Below are 14149 nucleotides of genomic sequence, written 5' to 3' on the forward strand. Positions count from 1 at the left end.
GACCCTGGGATCATGACCTGAACAGAAGGCAGATGCTTAACGACTGAGCCACCCAGGTGCCGTCTCCAAGTTGTATTTTTAATTAAGTTTTGTTTACTTACAGTTATTTGCTTTGAGCTACACTAGAAATCTACCTACTTTGAAGAAGAGGCCTTGTTCATAGCTCATTTTGTGTAAAGGGTCATTTTTTTAAGATATAGAGGTTATTTGGTAATTGTATAATTTCAAGGTATTTCTGTTCTTTTGGCATCAGTCCTGCATTCTAAACTCCAACCTGTGGAAAGCTAACATAGGATCAAACAGACATTAGTTTTGCTAAATGACACTTAACGATTCTTGAGCTTGTGGCTTTAGGAACTAAGAAATACAGCTAGTAGTTTAGTGATATTTTTAAAATCTATTTTCTCAACTAAATTATAAATTCACACTTCTATCTGAGCAAAGTATGGTCATAGATGTCACTCTTGTAATATACTCTTGGAAGAAAATGATAGTAGCTTCTCAACAAAAGGAACTCCTTTTTTTTTGCTTGTTATTACCTAGGTAGTTCTGGAAAATAGAAATATCTGGATTCCCTAATTCCTTTCTGCACTGTTTTCTCTTTTGGGGAGTGGACTTTGTCCTGAATAATTATTGTGGGCCAGAGCTGAGTGCAAGGCAGGGAGGACCTATGGCTTTCACCCCCTAGGAAGTTGATATGCTGAGCAAAGGCAACTCAGCATTTTGGAAGAATAAAATAATTCATTACAATAAAAAGTTAGCACTTTCCACAAAATTGATAATGATCTATTAAATAAATCCTTTCCCCATACCATTTTGCTCAAAGTACCATACATATCATACTCTCAACTTTATGCATTCTTATGTTTCACACATTCTTTTACCCAAACTGGTCCTCCTTGTATCAACTGATGTTGCATGTCTGAATTTTACTTATCAGACTAAGATGACATAGTTGTTGAGACAACTCATTTATGGCAATGTTGTATGAAGTGAAGTTACAATTATAGTAAAATTTTGATAAAGTAGACTAGGGAATGCATGTTTGTAATCTTGTGAATGGGAGCTCTATGTCTGAGAAAAAATGAAACTTAACTCCTCCAAAAAGGGAGGGGCGGGGCAGGGAGAGAGAGATCAGGAGAGAGCAGGGGAGGGGCAATGCACCAGACCCTAACACTATTATAAAATCCTTCATGAACTTAACTAAGGATGAGTGCGGTGACTGGAGTTATAAAATGACCTCAGTGATTTTTATTTTAAATAATATTATTAAAAACACTCCAGGTTCATTGCCATTAACTCTACTTCCTAGTTCAATGATACATTTCATGCAGTTATATTTTATGCAACACCAAAAGGTTTTTCAAACTGGCCTCTTCTTTTTAATTACAATTGCAAGCTAATACAAATGGATTTTTAGAGTCACGCTGAACTCCTTCTACTTCTGTCATAATAACTCACTCAGGAATATAGTTATGTGTTCCATTTCCCCAATGGGTCATCACTTTTCCTCCATATATGTACTCTAATGGATCCCTTTAAACCTAACCCTCAATGTGCAGAACTGCTGAATACTATGGAACCTTAAAAGGTACATCTGTGGCATCAAAACTCACTGTAATCTTTATAATGTTAAAAAAAATGCTTCATTAATAATCAAGGCTGAACTTGACTGTTGAGCTTGGTTAGCTTCTGATGTTAGCCTAATCAATTGACAATAGATACAGATATCGAGATAGTGAAAAAAAATTCAATCTCTAGATATCCAGAGAATCACACATGTCTGTCAGGTTAGGTCAGGTAAAGAAAATATAGAGATTAATGGGAAAATATGAAGTCTTTTGCTTTCATTGAAAACGAAGTCAAGAGCTCATGTCAATGTTTTAGTTCAAAATGATGAGGTGAGTGTACTTAAGCTTTTACAGATGAACAGGACTCACCTGAGTCTCCAATGTTCATTTGGTAATGAATGTAAGATATTGTCTGTGATAGGAAATGCTGGGTGACATCTAAAAGGTTCATTCATTCAACAAGCCTGTATTGCATACTTATTAGGTGCTGGCCAGACAAAAATGGCAATGACATGATCCCAAATACATATTGCCTCCAATGTTTTACATTATTTGTGCGTTAAATTCTAAAAGTTAGTGAACTTACAGAATTAATTAAGTGTAAAATTAAAGCACTGTGTTTCACCAGGACTTTGTAATATAAGCACTAGAGTAGAATAGTGGGTTCAGTAGACATGCCTTCCTCTAAATTCACTCATGACTTGCACTGGGTGGATTTTTTTCTTTGCTGAGCCTCGTCTGACAGCTGCACAAGTTTCCTCTGGCTTCTCTCTTTTAATCAAGGGCTTTTTTGCAGGAGCCTTCATTCTCCACATCACAACTGGGTGCCGGGGCCCAGCAGGACTCTGAATTCGGATGATCTTGGTTGAGGCAATGTAAGACATTTTCACTGTTTGCACCACAGCATTCATTAAATTTTTGGCTGCTTGGATCAGGGAGGTGACGCTGTCCAACTGTAGGAGGAAAAAACAAGTTATTATTCAAGAATGAAATCAGAAATTTAAAGAGATTTAATGTTACAGAAACTGAAATGTTCTACTTTGTTTTCACCCCAGAAATGAGTTAATCCCCATTTTATGTATCTATGTAAATTATCTACTTTAATCCATCCACCTAAATTTATCATTTATCTATTTATCTGATGCATGAATATATTCATATTCTATCTTCTGAGATGATATTTTAAAAAGATTAATTTCCATCTCTTGGTTTTCAGTGAAATGGATTCTATAACTTCTATATAATATTGTAAGGTCCAGGTCCAGATGGTCGCTGCTTTCTTTGTGATGAATCTCCCCCATTTCCAGGGATAATTCTTAGCCTTTCCTATAAAAGATGACTGTCCACAATAAAAGCAATTGTATATATAAGTTACTTTATAAGAACAGCAACTGAAAATTCTTCCTTTTAGGGAATTTATAGTTTCAGATAAATATTATACACACATACAGCACATACAGGTGTACATATGCATATGTATACCATTCACTTTCATGAACATTTCCCAAATAAGTCCACCTAAAAGTGTCTCTTTTTTTAAACACAGAAATTTTAAACCTATCATGCAGTGTATTAAAGTAGATAAAACCAAGTCTTTTCAGTCAAATAAAGTTGGGTTTAAATTCCAGGTCTGCCTTAGAACTTGGGCAAATCACTTAATCATTTTCATCCTAGTTTCCTAAAATATTTAATAGAAAAAAATACTTATTAAAGTTAAATAATATGTGTCAAGGACCTAGTATAGGGATTGCCAAATAGCTGATTGCTATTAAATACATTTCCTTTGTGTCTTATGAAGACTGACAAAATTGTCTAATTATAAAGATGCACTAATGAAATTACTAAAACAAACGTTTTCCCACATGATTTTGTTTTTAATTGTTGTCTTCTGGATTGTTCACAAAAATAATCTCAGGGAGAAATGGAGTGATATTCCTCGAGTTTTGCAAAACACCTTAGAGCTAAACTGAGTTGGTTCATTTTTATACAACTAATGCTTCTTCCATTATTTTAGTTTGGCAGATTGTCATCCCCAGCCAACTCACACAGGGAGATGTGCCTCCACTGTCACTTCTCTGTGATGTGCGCTGTCAGGGCTGAGACTCAAACACTGGCTCTGTGGTTGCTAAAATCCATCAGCAGCTGCATGGCCTGAGTACTCTACCTTTGCAGCTCAAGGAGTCTCATCTCACATACAGAATAAATGAATGAAGGAAAGTAGTAAGCTGAGATTATGTGCCTGGGGCAGTGGTCTAGCTGGCTGCTTCCTAGGAAGAAAATTTAATTAGCTCCATTATATGCCAAGCCTGAAATCCTTGAAAAGGTAACACCAAAAAATATGTAAATTGAAAGGCAGTAGTACGTGGCAACTACACATCTTTAAGTCATTTTACTTATTGAAGCCAGAAATGTAAAATCTGTACATGTGGCAGGAATGACAAATGCTCTGCAAACATTAAACAGGATTTCATGAAGCACCGCCATGTATTTCAGAGGACACTTAGAGCTTCTCAAACTGTACACAACTTTAAAGAAAAAACATTAGACTTTGCATAGAATAATGCACTTCATTATTAATGTTCCTCTATAGACAGATTAGAGGCTGAAATCTGTCCTTTAGCAATTTTTATTCAAAACTTCTGGGAGCTGGTTAGATTCTGAAAGTAGTTCCCAATCTCATCACAGGGAGAAGAAAATTTTTCTAAATGATGAGTTAACATGAATAGTATTGAGGATCCTTGGTAGTTTTCTCTCTCAAACATGAAAATATCTGCTTTACTCCAAGGGCCCTGTGCTACCATAAAGTCTTTCATGGAAGAACATTCTAGAGACCTGCTAGCATTCAGGATTTCACCAGTGGCTTTGGCTTTTCTACCCTCTTGTTCTTTAGCATCCATGTCTCCTCCTTTTGACTTTGTAATCTTATCACGTATAGACTGCATTTTATTTCATTTCCTTTTGATTTTTCCATACAAGTGGTATATAGAAATCAGTAGCCTAGAGAGGATGTTTAAGTTCAATCCATGCCTTAAAATGTGGATACTGGCTTATCTTCTTTCTTCATTGAATCAGCAAAGCCCTGTCTGTGCCATTGTGATCTCTTATGCTGGCCTCTGACAAAGCCTTTTATTTTAAAATTCTAAATGGCTATAGTAAAACTTCTCCTCTGGGTGACTCAGGAAAACCATAGGACAAATTATCCCCCTAGGAGAACGTGAACACTAGTTTTGCAGACAGATTAGAACAATTGGTAAAAGAATTCTGTCATTTCATGACAAAAGCTTGTCAGGCATTCTATAAGGATCTTTGAAATCTAAGAGCTATGTGCACCAAGACGCATCACTCTGCTATTAGCCAAATCACTGGTCACACAAGCAAGGTGCACAGACAAGCCTAACAGATGGTAGGAAATTTTGTTTGAGGTCCAAGCAGTGACTCAAGCCTACTCATAGAAAGTAACTGCACAATTTCCTGTGTGCAAAAAAATTTCATAATCTTATCGAGGTCCATGTTGATGAAAAATCCTTCAAGGGAAGTATTCAATAGAACATTCTTTGTGGAAACAAAGGTAAATTTGAGCTGGACAACGCATCACTTTGGGATCTCTGTGTTCAACTTGTTGAACAAAGTTTTCTGAATTTTACAAATGCACCTGTGCAAGACAAGAATGTTAATATACTCTAAAGGCTCAGTACAGTAAACCAATCAGATTTATAAAACTCAGGTCCAAAAATTCTCGTACCATGATGAATCACTTTCATTAACAGAACATTCTTCTAGGCAAATGCAACTTGAAATGTTTACCATAGAAGGAGCTACTTTCCCTAACACCTGGTAACATTCCTCTATGATCTAGATGAAGTGTTCTTGATCAAAGTATCAACCGAGAACAAAAATAGTTTCTAAGACCTCAAACCTCCTAAGGTCATATGTAAATATGTGCATTCAAGCTTTCTAACCCCCCCTTTCCATAATGTGGGACAAGGTTTTACATAACTCTTAAAGAGCATTTTGACCTAAATGAAAGGGCTCTGATTAATTGGAAGTCTGTTCTCTTACCACAGTAAATAGGAAGACAGCCACCCTTCCTATGCTGGTGATTTGTCCTTATTCTTACAACTCTGGTGTGGCTTTAAAATAACTGTGCTTGCAAGATGTCCATTGACAGATGAATGGATAAAGAAGATGTGGTATATATATACAATGGAATATTATGCAGCCATCAAAAGGAATGAGATCTTGCCATTTGCAATGACGTGGATGGAACTGGAGGGTGTTATGCTGAGTGAAATAAGTCAATCGGAGAAAGACGTATATCATATGACCTCACTGATATGAGGAATTCTTAATCTCAGGAAACAAACTGAGGGTTGCTGGAGTGGTGGGGGGTGGGAGGGATGGGGTAGCTGGGTGATAGACATTGGGGAGGGTATGTGCTACGGTGAGCGCTGTGAATTGTGCAAGACTGTGGAATCACAGATCTGTACCTCTGAAACAAATAATGCAATATATGTTAAGAAAAAAAAAAGAGGAAGGTAGCAGGAGGGGAAGAATAAAGGGGGGGAAATCGGAGGGGGAGACGAACCATGAGAGATGATGGACTCTGAAAAAACAAACTGAGGGTTTTAGAGGGGAGGGGGGTGAGGGGATGGGTTAGCCTGGTGATGGGTATTAAAGAGGGCATGTTCTGCGTGGAGCACTGGGTATTATGCACAAACAATGAATCATGGAACACTACATCAAAAATCAATGATGTAATGTATGGTGATTAACATAACAATAAAAAAGTTTAAAGGAAAAAAATAACTGTGCTTGTTAGTCTACTAATGTTACAGTAAGTTTCTCAATATTGTCTATGTCCAAACATAAATTAGTAAGTTCTGCCTCATTTTTTTAAGATCTAAATAAATATAAAGAGATTATGTTTAGTAAATTAGCTCTTAGCCTAAATGTAAGATGTATTTTGCAAACAATCCAAATTATGACCATCTAAATAGAGTCCTACTCGATATTGTCATTTTATATGAATCTTAGTTTATTTTATTTTAGTGTCTCTGCTGTGCTTTGTGGTATGTATTCTGTGATTTCAAGCTACAGTACAAATTTGTCCAGTTCTAAAAATGTTTTCAGATAAAAGGTTTGGTCCTACTTAGAGATATGTCTATAATGCTTTGCTATGGAAAAGGAGTAGTTCAACAGCAATAAAGATTTCTTCTTCTTCCTCATAAAATGTCAACTTTTTGTCCATGTGACTACTATACACAGAACGTCTAGATCTTTTTACAAAAACCAATGTTAAGTACCTGTGATGTAAATCCTCCACAACTACAACAAGGTGGAACCCCTGCTGGTAAACCCTTGTTAAAATCCTATTGTGATATTGATAGCCAAGAGTAAAAAAAAACAAGGTAGATATTCCTTCTTCTAATTTTCTAAGTTTCTCATCTACATTATGTCAGGACACTAGAATGTCTTCACTAGAATGTCTTATACTAGACTATTCTAACTCCCCATATTCGGGATACAAGACCTTTATCAGATATGCATTTTATATGAGGAGCTCAGAAAGTGAACCTCACTCCCATTGATGTGGATCTCATCCCCTTGCACCTGGGCCGTCACTTGGGGAAAGCATAGCTTCCCAACCCCTAGGAGAACGGCCACGCAAGCTATTGCTACTGGGACTCCTGTGTAGAGAAAAGCCTGATGTTGCCTGAAAAGATGTATTTCCTTTCCTAAAACCTTCTGGGTAAACTGGTACCAAGTGCAGACTATGAAATTCTTGTGAGTCTCAATGTTTACCTAGGCTTAAAGACCTCTGGTGGATGTTGCACCTGCACAACACAATACTTGAAAGGCAAATATGTGGAGTTTGGCTCCAATTATAATAACAGCTTATAACAATTGTTAATATCTATTGTGTGCTTCCTGTATGTTGGCCCTGTTCTAAGTTGTTGACATATATTCACTCACAGCAACCCTATGCGGTAAGTACTTCTATTATCTCCATTTTATAGATGAGGAAACAAAGGAACTGGAAGATTTGGTCACTTGCGCAAGGTAATACAGCTGCTAAATGGTAAAGCTGGAATCTGAGCCAAGGCAGTCTTGTTCAAATACCTGGTGCTCTGACCCATCATACACCCTGCCTTTCAGTAATATGTCACTTCCGATGTGTGTTTATTTTCAGGTATGAATAGTTGGAGAATTTGCACTAACATTAATATAATGTCTAAAATTTAAAAATTGACTATCTAATAACTGATTTGGGGAAAGTTATAGAACTTTTGCAATGTCTACTGGTACTAAGAAAAATGAAGCTATCTTACTAGCCAAGGCATTCTATTAGGATAGTGATTTGATAATGTTTACATTCCATCATTTTCTAGGAAGAGCTTTGTTTTTTGAAATAGCAAATAGAAATACTCAGTCATCCTTATAAGCTCCAAACAACTAAAAAATGTTTAGATTAATACTATTTTATAACAAAACATTTTTAAATTTTAAAATGTGCATCTCAATAAGATAATGAAAAAACATAAGCAAACCATATTATAGATTCTAGGACATAGAACTTCATAACATCATTTCATCTTTAAAATGTGCCAGAGTGTAAATACCAACCAAATTTTCTCTGATTCACAATTAAAATTAATTTATTTGCCTTGGCTTGCAATAGAAACTAGGATTGGAAAAGAACTGATACAGCTTGAAACCCAAAAAACAAATAATCTAATTAAAAAATGGCCAGAAGACATGAACAGACATTTCTCCAAAGAATACATCCAGATGGCCAACAAACACATGAAAAGATGCACATCACTCATCAACAGGGCAATCAAAATTACATTGAGATATCACCTCACACCTGTCAGAATGGCTAAAATCAACAACATAAGAAACAACAAGTATTGGTGAGGATGTGGAGAAAAAGGAACACTTTTACATTGTTGGTGGGAAGGCCAACTTGTGCAGCCACTGTGGAAAACAGGATGGAGTTTCCTTAAAAAATTAAAAACAAAACTACCCTACAATCTAGGAATTGCACTACTGGGTAATTACCCCCAAAATACAAAAATACTAATTCAAAGGGATACATGCACCCCCATGTTTATTGTAGCTTTATTTACACTATACATATTTATATGGCAGCAGCCCAAATGTCCATTGAGAGATGAATGGATAATGAAGATGTGGTGTGTGTGTACATATGTACATATATACACATATATATACACACATACATATACATATATAAATATATATACGCACATGCATATGCATATATAAATACATATATATAGTGGAATATTATTCAGCCATAAAAAGGAATGAAATCTTGCCATTTGCGACAACATGGATGGAGCTAGAGAGTATAATGCTGGGTGAAATAAGTCAGTGTGAAAAGAAATATACCATATGATTTCACTCATGTGTGGAATTTAAGAAACAAAACAAATAAGAAAAGGAAAAATGAGAGAGAGAAAGACCAACTAAGAAACAGACTCTTAACTATAGAGAACAAGCTGATGGTTACCAGAGGAGAGGCAGGTGGGGGATGTGGGAAATAGAGAGGGAGGATTAAAGAGTACACTTATCATGATTTTTTTAAAAAATGATAAAAAAGAAGAAGAAAGAAAGAAATCAGGATTTGGTCCCCAAGCCTGCAGGTGCGATTTAACCCTTACTTAGTTTAAAGTTCTCAGTTAAATTATTTAGAAATAAATTAACATAGGTAATGTGAAAGGGCATTATGTCTGTGTGTTGGTAGACAACAACAGCATAATATTTCTTAAAAAATTGACAAATTTTTAGTCTTTCTAATTTATAGGCGTCATTTTCATCTCTAGATTGACCTAACAGTGGTAGCTGTACACCATTGGAAATGCTTAAATATATATTTGTCAGCAAAAATCCATCATCTAATTCAATATGTTTTTATTATCCATCCTGAATCTCTCTTGAGGAGCTAATTTTATCCCAATACTTGCTTAACATACTCTTTTGTTTCTGAACAGATTTTTAGAAGAATGGCCTGTATTGAAACCATTTTTCTCTTTTCAGATGCATTCAAAAATGTTAAATAGCAGGCTGGCTTAATGGGAAAATCAAATTAGGGACTTTGTTAAGGCTAGTCAAAATGGAGTTACATATCCAAATTGAAATTGTCAAGCTTATAATTAAATTGAGAAGGTGGCTCTACTTTAAATATGAAGAGTTATTTCAAAGGGCCACTGATAAGATTCACATAGTAAATTCAACCTTTGCCAACTCTCCATTAGAACATGACAACAGAAAAGGACAATTTTAAGTTGAAAGGAGGAAAATCAATGCATGGAATAACTAAGAAATTTAACACCACCGAGACAGCCAGACATGAAGTGAAATATGACATTTATTCGTTTGTAACACTGTCCTGTCAAAAAGCATTTTCAAAGCTAATTTTTTTCTGAAGCACATACTCTAGGCCGAAAACATTTTGCATCATCTTAAAAGGAAATAATCACAAACATAACACCAGTTCAGGTGGCTAATCAGAATGCCTTTTAATTCTATTTGAAATGACCTGTTATAAAAACGGTTGGTTATATCAATGAGCTCTCCTTAACTATCCTTTAACCATGTTGACTTAAGGACAAACTCTTAACTGAAGAACTAATTTTCTATAACCTTTACAGCCCGGGCACTAGTTACACAAACTCAGAAAAATTAGTATATTCTTTCCTAAGTAGAGCTTGCAGGCAGGGGCAGGGTTTGGCATGCCTGTCTCAACATCCATGTTCCGACCTGTGCTTTCTCTTCTCTCCAACATCAGACAGAGCACTGAGGTCTGCTCTCTCCACAGGCATCTACCGTCCATATTCAACCTGACATTTTGATGATGGCTATGAGACCTCTGGACTGAGAGAAAGGAAGCACCAGTATTGGCCCTAGATCCTACCCTCATCTCTTGCATGACCAAAGGCAAGGGAAAAGTAGGTTGTGTGAAGCTAAAAATCCAAATGGCATCAGTTTCCCAATCCATGCAGGGACTTCCAGTCCACAGATCTTTTCACATTCCTACTGTTTTTCAAATCTCTCTTGATCATCTTCCTACCATTTTAACCCCTCTATTAGCAACAGCTAACATTTCTTAGTTCATTTGCCTCTGCTACAAACATCTAGTAGAAGAGAACTATCTATGTCCCTAGCACTGATCCATTGGTGACTCTCTCCGACTTGTAGAAAATCCCTCCATTGGGCAAATGGGTTTCCAGTTAAATGGATGGACACTAGCCTGAAGCTGACACACAGTGCTGTGCTATGTCTTCAGCCAGTATTGCACTCATTCCACCCAAACACTCTTTCAAACGTCTACTCTCATCAAAGCCCTAGCACTCTGTATTCTCACTTGTTCTGCAGAATATTTCACCTAAAATAAATATAAAACAAATAAGCAAGGAAACAAATAGCAACAATAAATTAGAAACAAAAATAGAAGCAGCAAAATGAACCTGCCCGAATCCAATCTATATTCTTAGCCATTTCCATTAAAATGAAAGCGTTCTCTCTTTTTCCATCTATAACCAGTGCTGCTAACTGAGCTCTAGATTTTATTTCTCCCTGCCTTCTTGGGGACTGTGCACGATTAGTAATTCTTTTATACTACTGCATCTTTCTGGTATTCTTTTTTATTGACATTTTCATGTAGTATTTAAATGTTCATAAAATTCTACCTTAAAACACAGCCTGGGAGGATGAGAGCAAGATGGTGGAGGAGTAGGAGACCTAGGTTTCGTCTGGTCTCAGGAATTCAGCTGAATAGGGATCAAACCATTCTGAACACCTACGAACTCATCAGGAGATGGAAGAGAAGAATAGCAAAACAACTCTCTGAACAGAAAAGCGACCACTTACTGGAAGCTAGGACATGCGGAGAAGTGAATCCGAGGCGATATTCGGGAGGATAGACAGCAGGGGAGGGGGACTCCGTCCGCCGCTTCTGGCAAGTGATAGAGCCGCGGAGCACAAAATCAGAACATTTAGAAGTCAGCTCCACTGAGGGACATCGCTCCAGTGGCTAAGCAGGGGGTGGAACCCTCACGGGACAGTGTGGTCTCAGGATCCTCAGGGTCACAGAAAGACAGGGGGTGCCTGAGTGCGGCAGAGCTCCCAGGTATCGGAGCGGCGAAGCCGGCTGCAGAGATGGAGATGAGGCGCGGGCTCTCAGCTCGGGGTTGCCATAAACTGTGATCCGCGGCCCCGTCGGGCCACTGCTCCTCCAGCAGGGACCCAACAAGCGGCAGAGCCAGGGAGACTCTTCTTCCCCCTGGGGAGGAGCAGCGCAGGGGCACACTGCAGGGATCTGCTGGGTTTGGAGACTCCACACTGAGTCGGTGCCAGAGATAGAAACGCTCGGTCACAGGCCGGGTGAGCACGGAGTGCGGCGGGAGACCGGGGAGACGGGAGTGATTGACTGCTTTTCTCTGGGGCTCACTGAGGAGCAGGGCCCGAGTTCTCGGCTCCTCCAGGGCGGAGATTGGGAGGCCACCATTTTCACTGTCGTCCTCCAAAGCTGTACGGAAAACTTACAGGAAACAAAAGCTCCCCAGAGCAAACCCAAGCAGATTACTTAGCCCAGACCGAAAAGGGCGGGGCAATTCCGCTTCCAGCAAAGACATTTGGGAACCACGGCAATAGGCCCCTCCCCCAGATCAGCACCAACAGAAAGCAAGCCAAGACCAAGTTTACCCATCAAGGAGAACGGGAGAACTCCAGCGCTAGGGGAATACTACACATATAATTCATGGCTTTTTTACCATGATTCATTAGTTTTTCAAAGTTAATTTTTTAACTGTTTTTTTCTTTTTTTGAATTTTTCTTTTTCCCTTTTTCAACCAATATCTTATCAATCCCTTTTTTAAAAAAAAATTATTTTTCATTTTTGGAGTCATATTTTATTCCTTCATAGTAGTTACCATTATTTTTGCAATGATATGTAAGTTGTTCTCTCTTTAAAATTTTGAGATACGCTTTCTTCTAACAGATCAAAATATACCCTAAATCTCTAGTGTTTGGCATTGTTCTAGTCTCCTGCCTAATCACATTCTACCCCTTTTTTTTCTTTTCTTCTTTTTTTTTTAATCTTCTTCTTTTTTTTTTCAAACAACTTCTTATCAATTCATTTTATAAAATCTTTTATAATTTTCATCTTGACAGTCATCTTCCATCCCTTCATTGTATCAACCCTTATTTTGTACATATATAAGTCTTTCTTCCATTAAAATTTCAGGAGGCACTTGCTTCTAACAGACCAAAATACACCCAAAATCTAGTGTGTGGCACTGATCTATACACCAGTCTGATCATATTTGATCATATTTTCGTTTTTTTTTGTTTTGTTCTGTTTTTGTTTGTTTTTATCTTTTTCTTTTTCTTCTTTTTTTTCTCTTTCTTTTTTCTGTCTTTTCCTTTCTTTTCCCCTGGTTTCAGGTCTTTTCTGATTTGTATAGAGTATATTTGCTGAAGACGTTGTTAACCTGTTAGCATTTTGTTCTCTCATTCATATATTCTCATCTGGACAAAATGACAAGACGAAAAAAATCACCTCAGCAAAAAGAACAAGAGGTAGTACCGTCTGCCAGGGACCTACTCAATACGGACATTAGTACGATGTCAGACCTGGATTTCAGAATCATGACTTTAATGATACTGCTGGGCTTGAAAAAAGCATGGAAGTTATTAGAGACACCCTTTCTGGAGAAATAAAAGAACTAAAATCTAACCAAGTTGAAATCAAAAAGGCTATTAATGAGGTGCAATCAAAAATGGGGGCACTAACTGCTAGGATAAATGAGGCAGAAGAGAGAATCAGTGATACAGAAGACCAAATGATGGAAAATAAAGGAGCTGAGAAAAAGAGAGATAAACAACGACAGGATCACGAGGGCAGAATTCGAGAGATAAGCAATACGATAAGACAAAACAACATTAGAATAATTAAGATGCCAGAAGAAGAAAGAGAGAGAGAGGCAGAAGGTATATTGGAGCAAATTATAGCAGAGAACTTCTCTTATGTGGGGAAGGAAACAGGCATCAAAATCCAGGAGGCACAGAGAACCCCTCTCAAAATCAATAAAAACAGGTCAACACCCCGACATCTAATAGTAAAACTTACGAGTCCCAGAGACAAAGAGAAAATTCTGAAAGCAGCTCAGGGTAAGAGATCTGTAACCTACAATGGTAGAAACATTAGATTGGCAACAGAACTATCCACAGAGACCTGGCAGGCCAGAAAGGACTGGCATGATATCTTCAGAGCACTAAACAAGAAAAATCTGCAGCCAAGAATACTATATCCAGCTAGGCTGTCATTGAAAATTGAAGGAGAGATCAAAACCTTCCAGGACAAACAAAAACTAAAGGAATTTGCAAACACGAAACCAGCCCTCCAAGAAATATTGAAAGGGGTCCTCTAAGCAAAAAGAGAGCCTAAAAGCAGCATAGATCAGAAAGGAACACAGACAATACACAGGAACAGTCACCTTACAGGCAATACAATGGCACTAAATTCCTATCTTTCAATAGTTACCCTGAAT

General features: G+C 37.5%; 1 protein-coding gene across 3 annotated transcripts in view; it reads right to left on the minus strand.

The window, feature by feature from the left end:
* Positions 1-2181: 2181 nt before the first annotated feature.
* The window catches only part of CTNNA3 (catenin alpha 3), a 1953765-nt gene continuing 1941797 nt past the window's right edge, over positions 2182-14149 (minus strand). For all 3 annotated transcript variants that reach the window (XM_027595012.1, XM_027595021.1, XM_027595027.1), the window contains one exon: positions 2182-2524. In XM_027595012.1, coding sequence (XP_027450813.1) covers positions 2237-2524 — 288 coding nt within the window. In that variant the 3' untranslated portion in view covers positions 2182-2236. The remainder of the gene's footprint in view (positions 2525-14149) is intronic.

The sequence above is a fragment of the Zalophus californianus genome, chromosome 15 (genome assembly GCF_009762305.2).
Source record: "Zalophus californianus isolate mZalCal1 chromosome 15, mZalCal1.pri.v2, whole genome shotgun sequence".
In the NCBI taxonomy this organism is placed as follows: domain Eukaryota; kingdom Metazoa; phylum Chordata; class Mammalia; order Carnivora; family Otariidae; genus Zalophus; species Zalophus californianus.